Consider the following 12,286-nt stretch of genomic DNA (forward strand, 5'->3'; position numbering starts at 1 on the left):
TAGAGAGGAAATTATTCTGGAAATACCGCGTTGCACCCTTACAGCGTGGTTCAACCCCAGAAGGCTGCGCAAGGGCAGTAGGCATTTATTTGTGGGGAACGAGCTCAGGTCATGCTCCCCTGTGGTTCCCTGCCACGAGGCTGTTTCGGAAGGTCTCATCGCCGAGAGACAGCAGTGTGCTGAAGGACACCTGGTGGACACAAGTCTGAAATGCCTCTCTGCGACAGCTTCTCGGCAGTCGGGAGACGGCTTCCCCTCTGCTGTGGATGTGGAATTCCTTTGCTTTTTTTTTGCCTACAAACCGTCGGCAGCTCTGTACGCGGTGGCCTCTTGTTAAGCCGCCCCTCCTAAACTGTGGCAAGGCGAGAGCCTCTTTAGGCTGGGAGCGGGGGTGGGGGGGGTGGGGAGAGAAGAGGTCTGCCGGCAGTCTGTCCTGGCACTGCTGGCACTCCTCTCCTGGCGGGTACCCCTCCTCAACCACGGCCACTGAGCTTGTGGGGGCACACCAGAGACCAAGAGTTGCTGACTAGAAAGCCACCATCAGTTAAAAGGCATCCGGACAGTTTTAGTCTGGTTTTGCAGAACTTCAGTGTTGGCACATATGGATGTGCAGAACATCCTCTGCCAAAATAACCTTCTGATGGGTACAGGGTGCGAAATCGTCCTCATATTCAGCTGCACTGGGGAAGAAGCCAATACTGCATGTAAGGTGGATATCAAAAAGTATCTACTGTGTCACAGACACCAGTTCAGTGACTGTTTCAAGTTGACTAGTTCAAGGAGCAATTTCTAGACATTCTGAGAATCATTAAAGTCACTTTAATTAAGCCAAGATATTTTAAAACCATGAAAAAACTGGAGCTATCATGCAGTAAAACTGGTGGGGTGTGCTGTAGCTTGGTTGTGAACTCTCCTTGAGAGGGCAGATGGATGTAAATGAAGATATATAGGGAAGATGAGAAGAACATCTGCCTTTTTCAGCTCTCTATGAGAAATGTACGAGCAAGACAAAAATAAAACTGAGCCACTGAGCTTGTTTCAGCTTGTGGTAGGTGTAGGAAAATTTCTGGAAGTCCCTTTTCTCTCTCTTCAGTCCAGATGCACAGATCAATGGAGCATTTAACTGCCTCTACTGTTGATGTTTAATTTTTTTTTGTAGTGTGCTGAAACACATGTTGAAACACAGACAAGTGCAAACAGCCACCACTCACACCCAGGAATCTGTTTCCGGGTGGATTACCTCCTTGAGTCCAGGGCTGTTATTTGTCCCCTATATTTGGGCATTTACAACAGTGAAATTATGCTAGGTGTTAGTTGTTTACTGGGGGTTTTAATCTTGACCAATACACAGGCGTTTCCCTGTCTGTCTCTCTCCCTCTCTCACACCAAGGGTGATAGAACAGAAGAAAATGTAGCCTGCGAAAATCACAAGGCTTAGCTAATTTTACAAAGTCCAGGGTCTTTACCATGCTTTGCTGTGAAGGACTGTTGCAAAGAAGAGAAATGCTCACTGAAGTGAGCTATCTGCAGGAACTGATGAGTGCTAATCTGCTTTGGTAAAAGCATTGATTCCTTGCAGGCTGCAGACTGCAGTAATCCCAACTTTCGGTGTTTCTGTTTTTCTGTCTTGTTCTGAAATCCTGGCGAGCAAAAAGACAAGTGGCAAGAAGTGTGAAGGGGATACAGTTAATACATTTTGCCATGAAAGTTTGCCTGTAATACCAAATTAATGGGCTTCTCTTTTTTCCACTATTTGAACAGCAAGATCAGTTTTGCCAAGGCTTGGGGTTTTTGGTTGACAGAATTGTTGGTTTTCTAACATTGTTCTGCTACATTAAATTTAAGAAGATTGGTGAGCAACAGAGAAACAAAACCAATAACTCAGCAGTGTTTTGCGAAGGGTTACTCCAAGGCACGGTCTTCTGAATAATGATGAATTGCTTCCTGATTTGTGGTCAGTGACTTTTTTTGGTGTAATTACTGTCAAGAAGGAAGCTGAACAACTAGAGTGTATTTCTTAGACCTAGCATAGTGGAGCATTTTCATCAAAACCCTTACGCCTCTGACCAAACCCACTTGACATATGTTACTGGAACTGCTGCCTCCCTTTTCATAAAAGAGGGTGATCTGTGAGTACATGTCCCAAAACCATTTCATACTGTTTTCTATGCGGCTGTATGCTGGTGAGAGAATTGTAGGTTGTCTTTGTTTGTTCTCCTTTTAGCCATAAGGACGAGTATAGAGCAGAGAAGGTGGGGGTGGGGGAAGGTTTCATTTTGATCTGGAGGAGCAGTCATTCCAGTTCCTAACTTATTAAAAAAGTGAGCTCTGTGGCAGTGAAGTGATTGATAGCTATTGAATATTTTTGTTTGCTGGAACTGGACTTTTGGGGTTTGCTTTTGATAGAAGAAATAACTTGTGAAGAAATTTGACAGTCTCTGTATATTTCACTTTACTGTTTCTTCTTGTCAGTGTATTTCCACAAAACACATTTTTCAGGTGGTGTTTGTCTTCCCTATGTCTCAGTGAGATTCTGGTATCTAACAGAGATGGTTGTATCATATCCAACACTTGGTACTTTATTTCTGGTTTGCTGACCTGTCACTAAAAATTTCTCGTGTCAGGTTGCTTTACCTTGTTAAGAATGGGGGACAGAGGAGAGAAAGGAAGACCTTTTGATTTCTGATGATGATGGACTGATCCTGTGCCACTCTTCTTATAGGTCACCGGAGTTATAAGCAAAGAGTACATCCCAAAAGGAACACGCTTTGGACCCCTTGTAGGAGAGATCTACACCAGCGATACAGTTCCCAAGAATGCAAACAGAAAATACTTTTGGCGGGTAAGCAGGAAAAAACAGCCCCATGTTATTGCAGTAAGCAGCTCACTGAATGAGTACAGCTGAAAAGCTGGGCCACTTCCTGCTGCAGACCTGTGTGAATGCAGGGGGCAACCTCTGTACGCTGCCAGGCACGAACGCAGCCAGTGACAGTAGTGAACTGAGTGGAGCAAAAGCCTGGCTGCCTTGGATATAGGGGCAGTGTGGGTGGAGAGAGGAGAGGAGATGCATAGCCCTTCCCAGCAATGTCTTCTGAAACGTATTGGTGCTTGGTTGTGTAAAGAAACAGTTCTGATGCTTGTTGTAGGGGCAGGTTATTTTGCATTTTTCCACAGTGGAAAGTCACTCTTGTTTATGCAGATGTCATGTGTCCTTGATTTTTCTAGCTGTGCAGAAGCTGTGAAAGTACTGCATAATCTTTTGCTCTGGAATTACACCTTTTGTGACATTTTTTCATGGGTTTTGGATAGAACTGCTATAACACAGGGGTGGTCATCTTCATCATGTTTCGTTCAAGTCATAAGCTTCTCTAGTCCACTTCAGAAAGTGTTAAAAGAACAGCCCACATATCTTAGTGAAGGGAAAAATCCATTAATGGCAGACAAGCACTAGAGGTGATGCCTTATTTGTACTCTGTAGTATAAGCTGGAGAGGAGCACCAGCCAATTAGTTTTGATTTGGGAAGTCTGTGCTCGGGAATATGTTTCCAGGATATCAGTTGATGTAATCCTCAGTTTCCTTTACAGAGCCATTATTAATTGTGAGAGAACATTCCTTCAGCCCCATCTCCTTTCATAGATTTATTTTGCTGTCTTCTAGCTATTTAGGTTGTGTCTAAGTCAGTGGATTTTGGAATATATCCAAGCCTCTGTGCCCAGGTGCCTGCCTGCCTTAGTAATATCCCAACCTCATATCCAGGTGAAACCCAGGGCAAGCACCAGCCCTTTCTTCCTACCTAATTGAATCATTTTGGTTTTCTCAGATCGTCTTCACGCAGTGTAATACAGCATTGCACAGGCAGTTATTTGCATGAGGATTTTTACAAAGCCGGCAACTGTTTTCACATTCATAAGGCTACAGAATGTTTCTTTCAGCCAGATTTTTTTGGGAGCTTGTGTCTAGCCTAGGAACAGATTGGTACACTGGTCCTAGCCCTGCCAGTTGCTAACAAGACAGCAAACATTGGGAAGAGGGGCTGCTTAACCCTCTTGCAGGACTTCATTCATATACTGCAGTGAGAAAGATGACATCATTCTCATGATGTGATTTTAAGCCTTAAAGCAAAGGGATCCTCAGAAATAATATCCTAGGAGCTATCTAAGCATCGTTAAATTCCCTGTTTAATCCCTTGATTCGTTCAAGACATGCTGCTGCATTGAAAATGAATTTCTTCCTAGGGGTCTGACACAGGCTTGCATATGCAAAGGAAATTGTGGGAGATAACTTCCCACATGTTATTAAAGGCATCCTGGGCTTGCTGGCAGAGGCAGGAACATCTGCTGCGTGCGGGGGGAACGCAGCCTGAGCCTTACGCGTTCGTCACTTCTGGGAACTGCGCCATGACTCAGCACATCTGGTCTGGACTTCCCCAGAATAGGTGGGAGTCCAGTGGGTTGCTACTGCCCCGCAGCCGGAGCACAGTGACCGGCAGCATCCGTGGCCCTGTCGTGGGAGAGGTGCAGGGCCGGTTTGGGAAGCAGCAGCAGGCAGCAAGTGCCGGAGCCCTGTGTTCCTGGAAGTTTGCGAGCCGGGGTGAGCAGAGAAACCCAAAGGCTCCTCTTGATGCAGCGCAACTCACCCGGCTCCCTTCCATTTTCTCATAACAAACGCACCGCAAAATCTCTCGCAGGCTGCTTTGATGAGGCCACATGTATTTCCCCCTTCTCAGTTTACAGGAAGTTACTCTTAAAGAAAGTGATTCTGGTGTTTACGGCCCCTTTAAAGGGCCAGGCTGCCTCCTTGCCCCGATCCGCTGGTGGCAATCTTAGGGAGAGGAGGAGGGGTCCCAGCTGGCCGGGGGGCGCTTTCAGGGTGCGCTGCCCGGCCAGGTAGGTGCGAAAGACAGTGGTGTGAACACAAAGGCAGGAACACCTATGGAGTGCTTACCCCCTGAGATAAGCTCTGTCTCCCCTTTGGAAAAGCATTTCCTGCTAATCGAGGTTGGTCGCTGGTGCAGGCTGCTCCTGCTTCAAGGTCTGGCTTTTGCCCAGTCATCTGTTTTGCAAAACCCAGGAACCCCATTTTATCCAGCACGGAGCTAGTTCCTCCCAAGAATAAGGGATGTGTCTTTAACAAATACCTCCCCTGGATTTTTATTGATTTAATTTTTTGTTTTATTCTTAGCCCGTTAAGAAGCAGTAGCTTCTGTCAGTGACTGGGACTTCTTACCCCCCAAGTCACTGAGCAGTTTCTAAATTCATGTTTCCTTTCCCGTCTGTGAACAAGACAGAACATGTCCCTCGATAGAAAAAGTGACTTCTCATCGGCTAGCTCCTCTCCAGGTCTTCATTAAGTTATGGCAGGTGAAGTTCATCTTTGCCTCGCCCAGCCTTTCCACAAAAGGGTTACAGTCCAACTATGAGCAAGCATTGCTTTAGGACTCGGGGGTGGGGGGGTGGAGGATGTTTGCTTCGTTTAAACCTTTGGGTGGAGGTGGTAGGAAACTGCAAGTACAGAGGCCATAGAAAAAGGCGAGAAAGACTCTGACATAGCACAGCCAGTCTGTCTTAAATGCAGGTGACTCAAAGCATTAATGCAAGTATGCACTCAGACCTGCAGTCATCAGCATCACCCACTTGTTGATCCTAGCACCAGGAAAAGGACTCTGAGGTAGACTATTCACACAGGCAGGTAGACTGTTCCCGTGGGGAGAGTAGTCTGTATTTCAGATTTTGGGTCTGATTTGTCCATACTAGGAGAGACACGGACTAAGCAGAAATGGAAAAGGTGACTGTCAACTTACCTTCAAATAAGCATTTCTGTTCCTAACACAGCGGATATCATAGCTGGAAAGGGGGGAACCTAGTTTGAGTCTTATTTCAGTAAAATCTGCTCATTAAAAAAAAGAAAAAAGCTTATCACTTCTCTCCTCTGGACTCTGCACACGTGCTGCGTGTTGTGCGTGTATATATTCATAAGCACTTCCTCTCTGTTTCAGATATATTCAAGTGGTGAGCTTCACCACTTTATTGATGGATTTAATGAGGACAAGAGCAACTGGATGCGTTATGTAAACCCTGGCTACTCTGTTCAGGAACAGAACTTGGCTGCTTGTCAGAATGGAATGAACATCTACTTCTACACCATCAAGCCCATCCCTGCCAACCAAGAGCTGCTTGTGTGGTATTGCAGAGACTTTGCAGAGAGGCTGCACTATCCCTCCTCCAGAGAGCTGACAATGATGAACCTCAGTAAGTGGATTACAGCATAAACAAGGAATGCTAGTAATGTCTCTTCTGCTTATATGATCTAATAATAAGTTGTATAATTACACAGCTGCATCATCTGTTGTGTCACAGTAGGTAGCTCAGAGTGGAAAAGGGGAATTAAAAAACCCAACAAAACAGAATGAGTTACCTGAGCCCATTCAAATGTAAACATTATAAAAAATATGAACAGTTACTGGTTTACAAACTGAGTCTTATCCGATGAAATTCTGGACTGACAACTGTCCTCTGCCTTCAGAATTATAGATGTTGGTTCACTCTCAGGCCTTCCAGGTCCAGATCTCATACTGTTGAGCAAAAGTCTGCTTTGATAGCATATACTAAAGCCTGTCCAGTCATGCTCTCAAAGGGCCGCCCTCACTGGACAAGGAAATGGCCATGTGCCATGACTCTGTCTAGGTGTCTGACAAAATACGTTTACTGCATAGTGCTCCCTGAGCCTTGCATTTACGCTTATCTTACAGGAGCAAAGCTCCTATGGTCTTCTCATCTGCTTACTTGTTCTGTAAGCTCATCCCCATTTCTTGGCTGTGTATCACAGCTTTCATTTTCTGTTCAAAAGTAATAGCACTGGTAGCAAGGAGAAAAGGTATTTCCAGGAGTTTATCTCTCTGTTCTGCTGTGGTTTCTGACCATTTCCAGCCTCAGCACTTTACTCAGTCACTTCCAGCTTAATCACTGCCTAGCACCTCACCCAGAGCCCCTTGAGGAGAGGGAATGATTTTTGCTGACTTCTCACTCGACTCTTAGGCTGCATCCCCTCCTGCTAGCTGTGCTGAGATAGAGAAGAGCATTCTTTTGTCCTTTGGCCAGCACCTACACTGAGATTTGAAGGAAAGGTTGCTAGCAGGTTTTTTGGTTTTTTTTTTTTTTTTTTTTTTTTGTAAAAAGAACTATTTGCTGATTTTTGGCAACAAATAATGGGTTATAAAAAAGCAGTGTTACTTTGGGGATCATTAGAGTTAAAATATAACCCCGCATCATGAAAATGATGTCACACATTCACGTTAATCAAGAGTACATATGTTCTCCATGGCTGTCATCCTTTCACCAGTTTTTGGTCTTTCCCTGCAAATTACAGAAGAAAATGTGCTTTCTCTTAGTGGCAGAGGGAAGCGAGGGAGAGGATGTCCTGTGCTGCTATATTCCCTGTTCAACAAATATCTCACTAATTCTGTCATCTTTGCACATGTGTCAACTCGCTGGGTGGTTTTATTTTCTGATCTGATGAACTGTTGGCTTTTCACTGGGACTTGCAGGTGGGATGACACAACAGCATTAAGGATTTTTGTGGATGAGGAGTTTGCAAAGATCCAGCCAGATACATTTGGCCACTAGCTAGGAGGAAACACAAATGCAGCCTCTGTTTCCTGCATCTGCTGGCATCTCAGGTTGCCTTGCAGAAGTAGTGAGGAATGTATTTGTAAAGTGTCAACTAGTTCCATGGTTACTTTTACTCAGGTCAAAACTAGGGGTGTCTGAACATGAGTAGAATGATCCATTGTAGTAAAAGCAGGTTCTATGCATGGGTCTAGAGACAGGATCTTGAGCAACAGTTGTGGAGCTCAGCTTTAACATTCAAAAGAGCAGTCTTTCCAGATGCTGAGATGGAAATATTCCTTCTTCTTTTAGAAGATAATTCTGTTTAAACCACTTAGAAATACTAGGTTAACCCCCCTCCACCAAAAGAAAACAGCAGTTCAGAGAAATGAGAAAAAGTTATGACTTTCTACATCTTTCCCCTTTATCTTTGTCACAAACGCATTCAGGCTTAAAGCCTGCAGCTGGGCCAGAAACCCTACAGGAACCTTAAGGACTGAGGTTTTCTAAAGTACTTTTCTTGAAAAGTACAGAAAAAAGTCCAGAGGTCTCACAAAGATGCTTATTTGCTGAAGGCCCTGCAGCAACAGTGGAAGCAGGGATGGCTTTTCCAGCATTAGTACTGGAACTAGATGAGTTTAAAGTGAATGTCAGCACTGTTCAGTTTTCTTCTTCCCCTTCCTCTCAGGCTACTTCTTCTATTTAAACCTAAAATTAGTGATCATCCTGCTGCCTCTCCAGCCTCTCTTTCTCTTGTAAGCCTGGCCAAGATGCCCTCAGACTGCGTTCATCTATGAATAAAGCGCAGAATCACTGACATCCTGCACCTGCTGCAGAAATGGGGCTTTGCCCCATCAGAATATCTTAACACAGTCTTGCTTGGGGGGGGGGGGCCTCCCGCTGCTCACCTCCTCCCGCTGCTCACCTCCTCCCGCTGCTCACCTCCTCCCGCTGCTCACCTCCTCCCGCCTGCTAGAAAGTCAGGAAAGCCCTCTCCAGTCAAATGGATCATTAACAATTCTGTGTTTAAAATGGCGTGGCTTCCCTCAGAGGAGCAGGCAAGCACTACCGCCTCTCCCAGCCCCTGGCTGCTGTCTTTGGCACCCTCTGAGGGAAAGAAAGTCACAGGGGGGTCCCACCACAGGCTGAAGTGAGGGCTTCCTCCTGCCGGGACACATGGGGTAGCAGCACTGCCATCCCATGGCCGCTCCTTCCCTCCCTTCGCTGTGTCTAGGGTGTGCAGAGCACGCCGGTGCCCGCGGGAGGCTTCAGAAGAGCTGTGCCTTGGCTGGTTGCCCAGCCCAGCACAGGAGAGGCCACCTGGGACACACACACCTACGGAGAGCTTCCAGTCTTGCCAACTTAAAATATAGGTAGCTGCTTTAGGTGCCTCAGGGGGTTGGGGATCACGGTCTTGGAGTTCAGCACCTCAGCTCCTCTTTAAGCACCCGAGCGGGATGGGCCTCCAGGGAAGAATGTATCAGAGAATTTCTCTGGCTTTATTTCCTGTAATTAGTGGCCTCAAAAATGAGAGAACTACCACTTTAGAGCATAAGTATATTTACACATCCACACATAACATCTACTTGCCTCTGTACCAGCAAACTTTCAAATTAAAGGAAACTTCTCCAGCGTTAGTTCATTTGTGCTGTAGAAGGAAAGCATCCAGATTCAAGACAGCAATTAGGCATGTACTTAGTTATGGGTTTAAGCCTGTCCTCTGTGTTTTCTTGAAGTGGGGCCTTTGACCCAGTCCTTCAGACGCTGAAGCACACACCTACCTTCACAGCCATGATTAGATCTGAGTGGAGCTACGTAACTTGGAGTGGATGTTGAAGTGCATGCAAGGAGTTGCACAATAGTGGTAGAGGCAAGACTCCACATTATCCCAGCAGTGGAGACTCGGTCTTGCTTTAAATAATCTCCATCCCCTTCCTGCGTGTTTTGAGGCCACTGATGCTTTCTATGATGACAGTTGTTTATCAAGATTTGAGATGTCACCCTCAGATGGTGCCCTTGTCCAGTAAATGGTTTTAAGTGCGATGGCACAAGATTCCTGTATTCTGCTGGCCAAGAAATCAGATTTTGGTAGTTTGTTTGTTAAATGTGCTGCTTAACCTCATTCAGCTGGGCCCTCAGATTGTATTTTAGTCTGTGATATTTTATTTTTGGGCTAGCAAACAGACCGAGGAAATTTGCTTTGCAAGTCCCACATAGTTCAGCATTTCATTCTTACCTCATCGTAGGAGGATTATTTTGGGATGGAAGGTGGAGAGGGTAACAGTTTAAAATAAATAAATAAATCCCTCCAAACACGTTGACTCAGGTGGTGACTATTTGATAATAATGTTCACCTGTTGCAATCACATGATGCAATTTCCTGCTGCTCATGTCGTGTTTGTCTCCTCAGTCAAGTATGGGCAGGTGACATCTTCTGGTCAAGCTTCAGGAAAAGAGTTTGAGTTGGGGGAATGCAGTTTGCATATTTGCGAAACATTTGGCAATCTTTCTGTTTCACTAACAGGTTTAACAAGGTTGAATTTAAAGGTTAAATTTAATCTAAAATTATTTAAAACCTTTTGGATTCTGTGCAGATGAACTTTTCAATGCTTGTTTTTAAATGTGATTTATTCTTTTCTTTTTCCTGCTGGCCCTGACACGCTGGCCATTAGCTAAACTCTGCCACTTGCTTTCCCTTTTGTTTATGGGCAGTTTCACTTTCAGGTTTTGAAGCCTTTCTGTTTGGGTTGAGAGGAAATACCTGCACTTGCTTAAAAAAGTGCCTCCTGGACTCTTCAAAAGGGCTCAGGAAAATTTTTTTGAAATGATATGAAAAGTTGTCTTCACAAACCCAGAATTTGGGAGCTGAATTTGGCTTAATACTGAGGATTATTCGAAGGCTCCCTCAAAGACCTTCTCAGGGCAGAATGTTTTCAAAGGCATGTTACCCTGCCTTGGACACATTCAGAAAACAGATGATCAGATTATATGCTTCTGAATGTTGGTCTCTGTTCTCATTTTGAGTGGGAACACTTTTTGTTTTGCCTGCTTCACAACTTCGAGGTTCTCTTTCTACTAGTAAAATTGGTGCTTAATTTAGACCGAAAATGTGAATCGGCGTAATTAATCTCCACCTTCCAAAGTGTTCGGTACCATCTCACTCCTGAAATTACTATTGAGATTACTGCCTGCCTACAACCGTTTTTCGGGGTTTTAGAAGAAAACATTATTGTTTTTCTGAAGTCTCTCTCAGGCTACAGCTCAGAGCACAAGAAATGAGAGCAAAGCCTACAGCTATGCAGCAGGGTGTAGCTGGAACACCCACATTGGAGTGACTCCAGGCAGCCCCTCCACTCAAGTCTTACTAATACTTAAAAGTAACATGAGTTTTGTTCCTTTGCCTCTTGCGCACGCTAACTAATCTCAGGTCTGAGCAAATAATCTGTTGACCTTGGTTAGAAGTGGATCAGGCTCCTTAAAGAGGCACATCTGGGTTTTTTCTTTCTTTTTTCCTCTCTCTCTCCTCAGATCAGTAACTTAGAAATGCAGCTGCACTGTTCTTGTTTTGTCATGAACCTCTTTTCTGTGTGTCCTGCCAACCACAGAAAAAAGACAGATCTTGGAAGAGTATGTGCCTATATTTAGTGTGTATATATGTGTATGGGGGGTGGGAGGGAGAAATGCGTTTCAAGAGTGAGAGGAAGACGTGATGGGTAAGAACTGAAATCTGAAATCACAAGTTTTAAAACAAAAATCCATTTATAAGAAATACATCTCTTTAACTTTGAAGTATATGGCTCCTTTAAGAGCAATGAGAAAGGTTGTAAACCTCTCAATCAGTCTCAGCCCTGGTTTAAATCCATGTTCAGTATAAAACATAAGAACCTCTCCTTGGCCCTCAACATTACCTTCTCTTATTTTACACAGTGCTGACACACTTGTTTATGTTTTGATATCTCTGGTGTTTTCAAGGGTTCATTGTGCTCAGGTAATAGGGGAAAAAGCCAAGGAGCAATTACAGACCAAAGATAGCAAACTGAAGAAAGCAGTCACAGTTAGACTTGAAAAATAATCTTTAAACGTTGCAAGTGCTCTCTGCACATGGAAATTAGTAGGAGGGAGGGCTTTACTGGGAACACTTTGAAGGGAAGGAAAGAGCAATTACCTTTAGTCTGTCATGTGGGGACATGGGCCTGTTGCACAAAGTTACATTCTCAGCTTCCTTTCTGTCACTCATGGGCTTGCTCCGGCGTGTAAGGCACTTACATCCCCACCCTGAGGTTTAACCTGGTGACAGCAGGAGCGTTCCTCCCGCTGGAGCAGTCCTGGTTTCTCTATCACTTTTCCAGCAGCGCCAGCACTTCCTCCTCTTCCCCTCCCCCTGGAGCTTTTTTCTTTAAGAGAGAAAACTGTCAATTTGAACTTCCTGCTTGACAGACCCCACTGAGAAACTGATGCGGTCCTGATAACATGGTATTTATTTATTTTCTCTTCTGCGAGGCTTCACAAGTCCTACTTCCCACCCCCACCCAGCTTTCAGTACTTCCCTGTCTCCATACTTCCCAGTGCTGATAGCATCACCGGGAATGTTTGCTGATAAGAAGATATAGATAATATGCAAAGTGCCCTTGTGGAGCTTCTTGAATCTAGTGAGTGTAACATATTGTCTATGTTACACCCC

The 12,286-nt window shown here is 44.8% G+C and overlaps 1 protein-coding gene across 4 annotated transcripts in view; it reads left to right on the forward strand.

Annotated features, from left to right (window-relative positions):
- PRDM1 (PR/SET domain 1) overlaps nt 1–12,286 on the forward strand; it is a 103,981-nt gene that overhangs the window by 86,642 nt on the left and 5,053 nt on the right. For 3 of the 4 annotated variants that reach the window (XM_057404691.1, XM_057404692.1, XM_057404690.1), the window contains 2 exons: nt 2,723–2,842; nt 5,997–6,249. In XM_057404691.1, the coding sequence (XP_057260674.1) occupies nt 2,723–2,842; nt 5,997–6,249 (373 nt within the window). Of the gene's footprint in view, nt 1–2,722; nt 2,843–4,381; nt 4,592–5,996; nt 6,250–12,286 lie in introns of those variants that run through there. The other variant, XM_057404693.1, reaches the window with a different exon arrangement.

The sequence above is a fragment of the Pezoporus wallicus genome, unplaced genomic scaffold, assembly GCF_028554395.1.
Source record: "Pezoporus wallicus isolate ANWC-B61680 ecotype Strahan unplaced genomic scaffold, APGP_CSIRO_Pwel_v1 contig_6923, whole genome shotgun sequence".
Classification (NCBI taxonomy): domain Eukaryota; kingdom Metazoa; phylum Chordata; class Aves; order Psittaciformes; family Psittacidae; genus Pezoporus; species Pezoporus wallicus.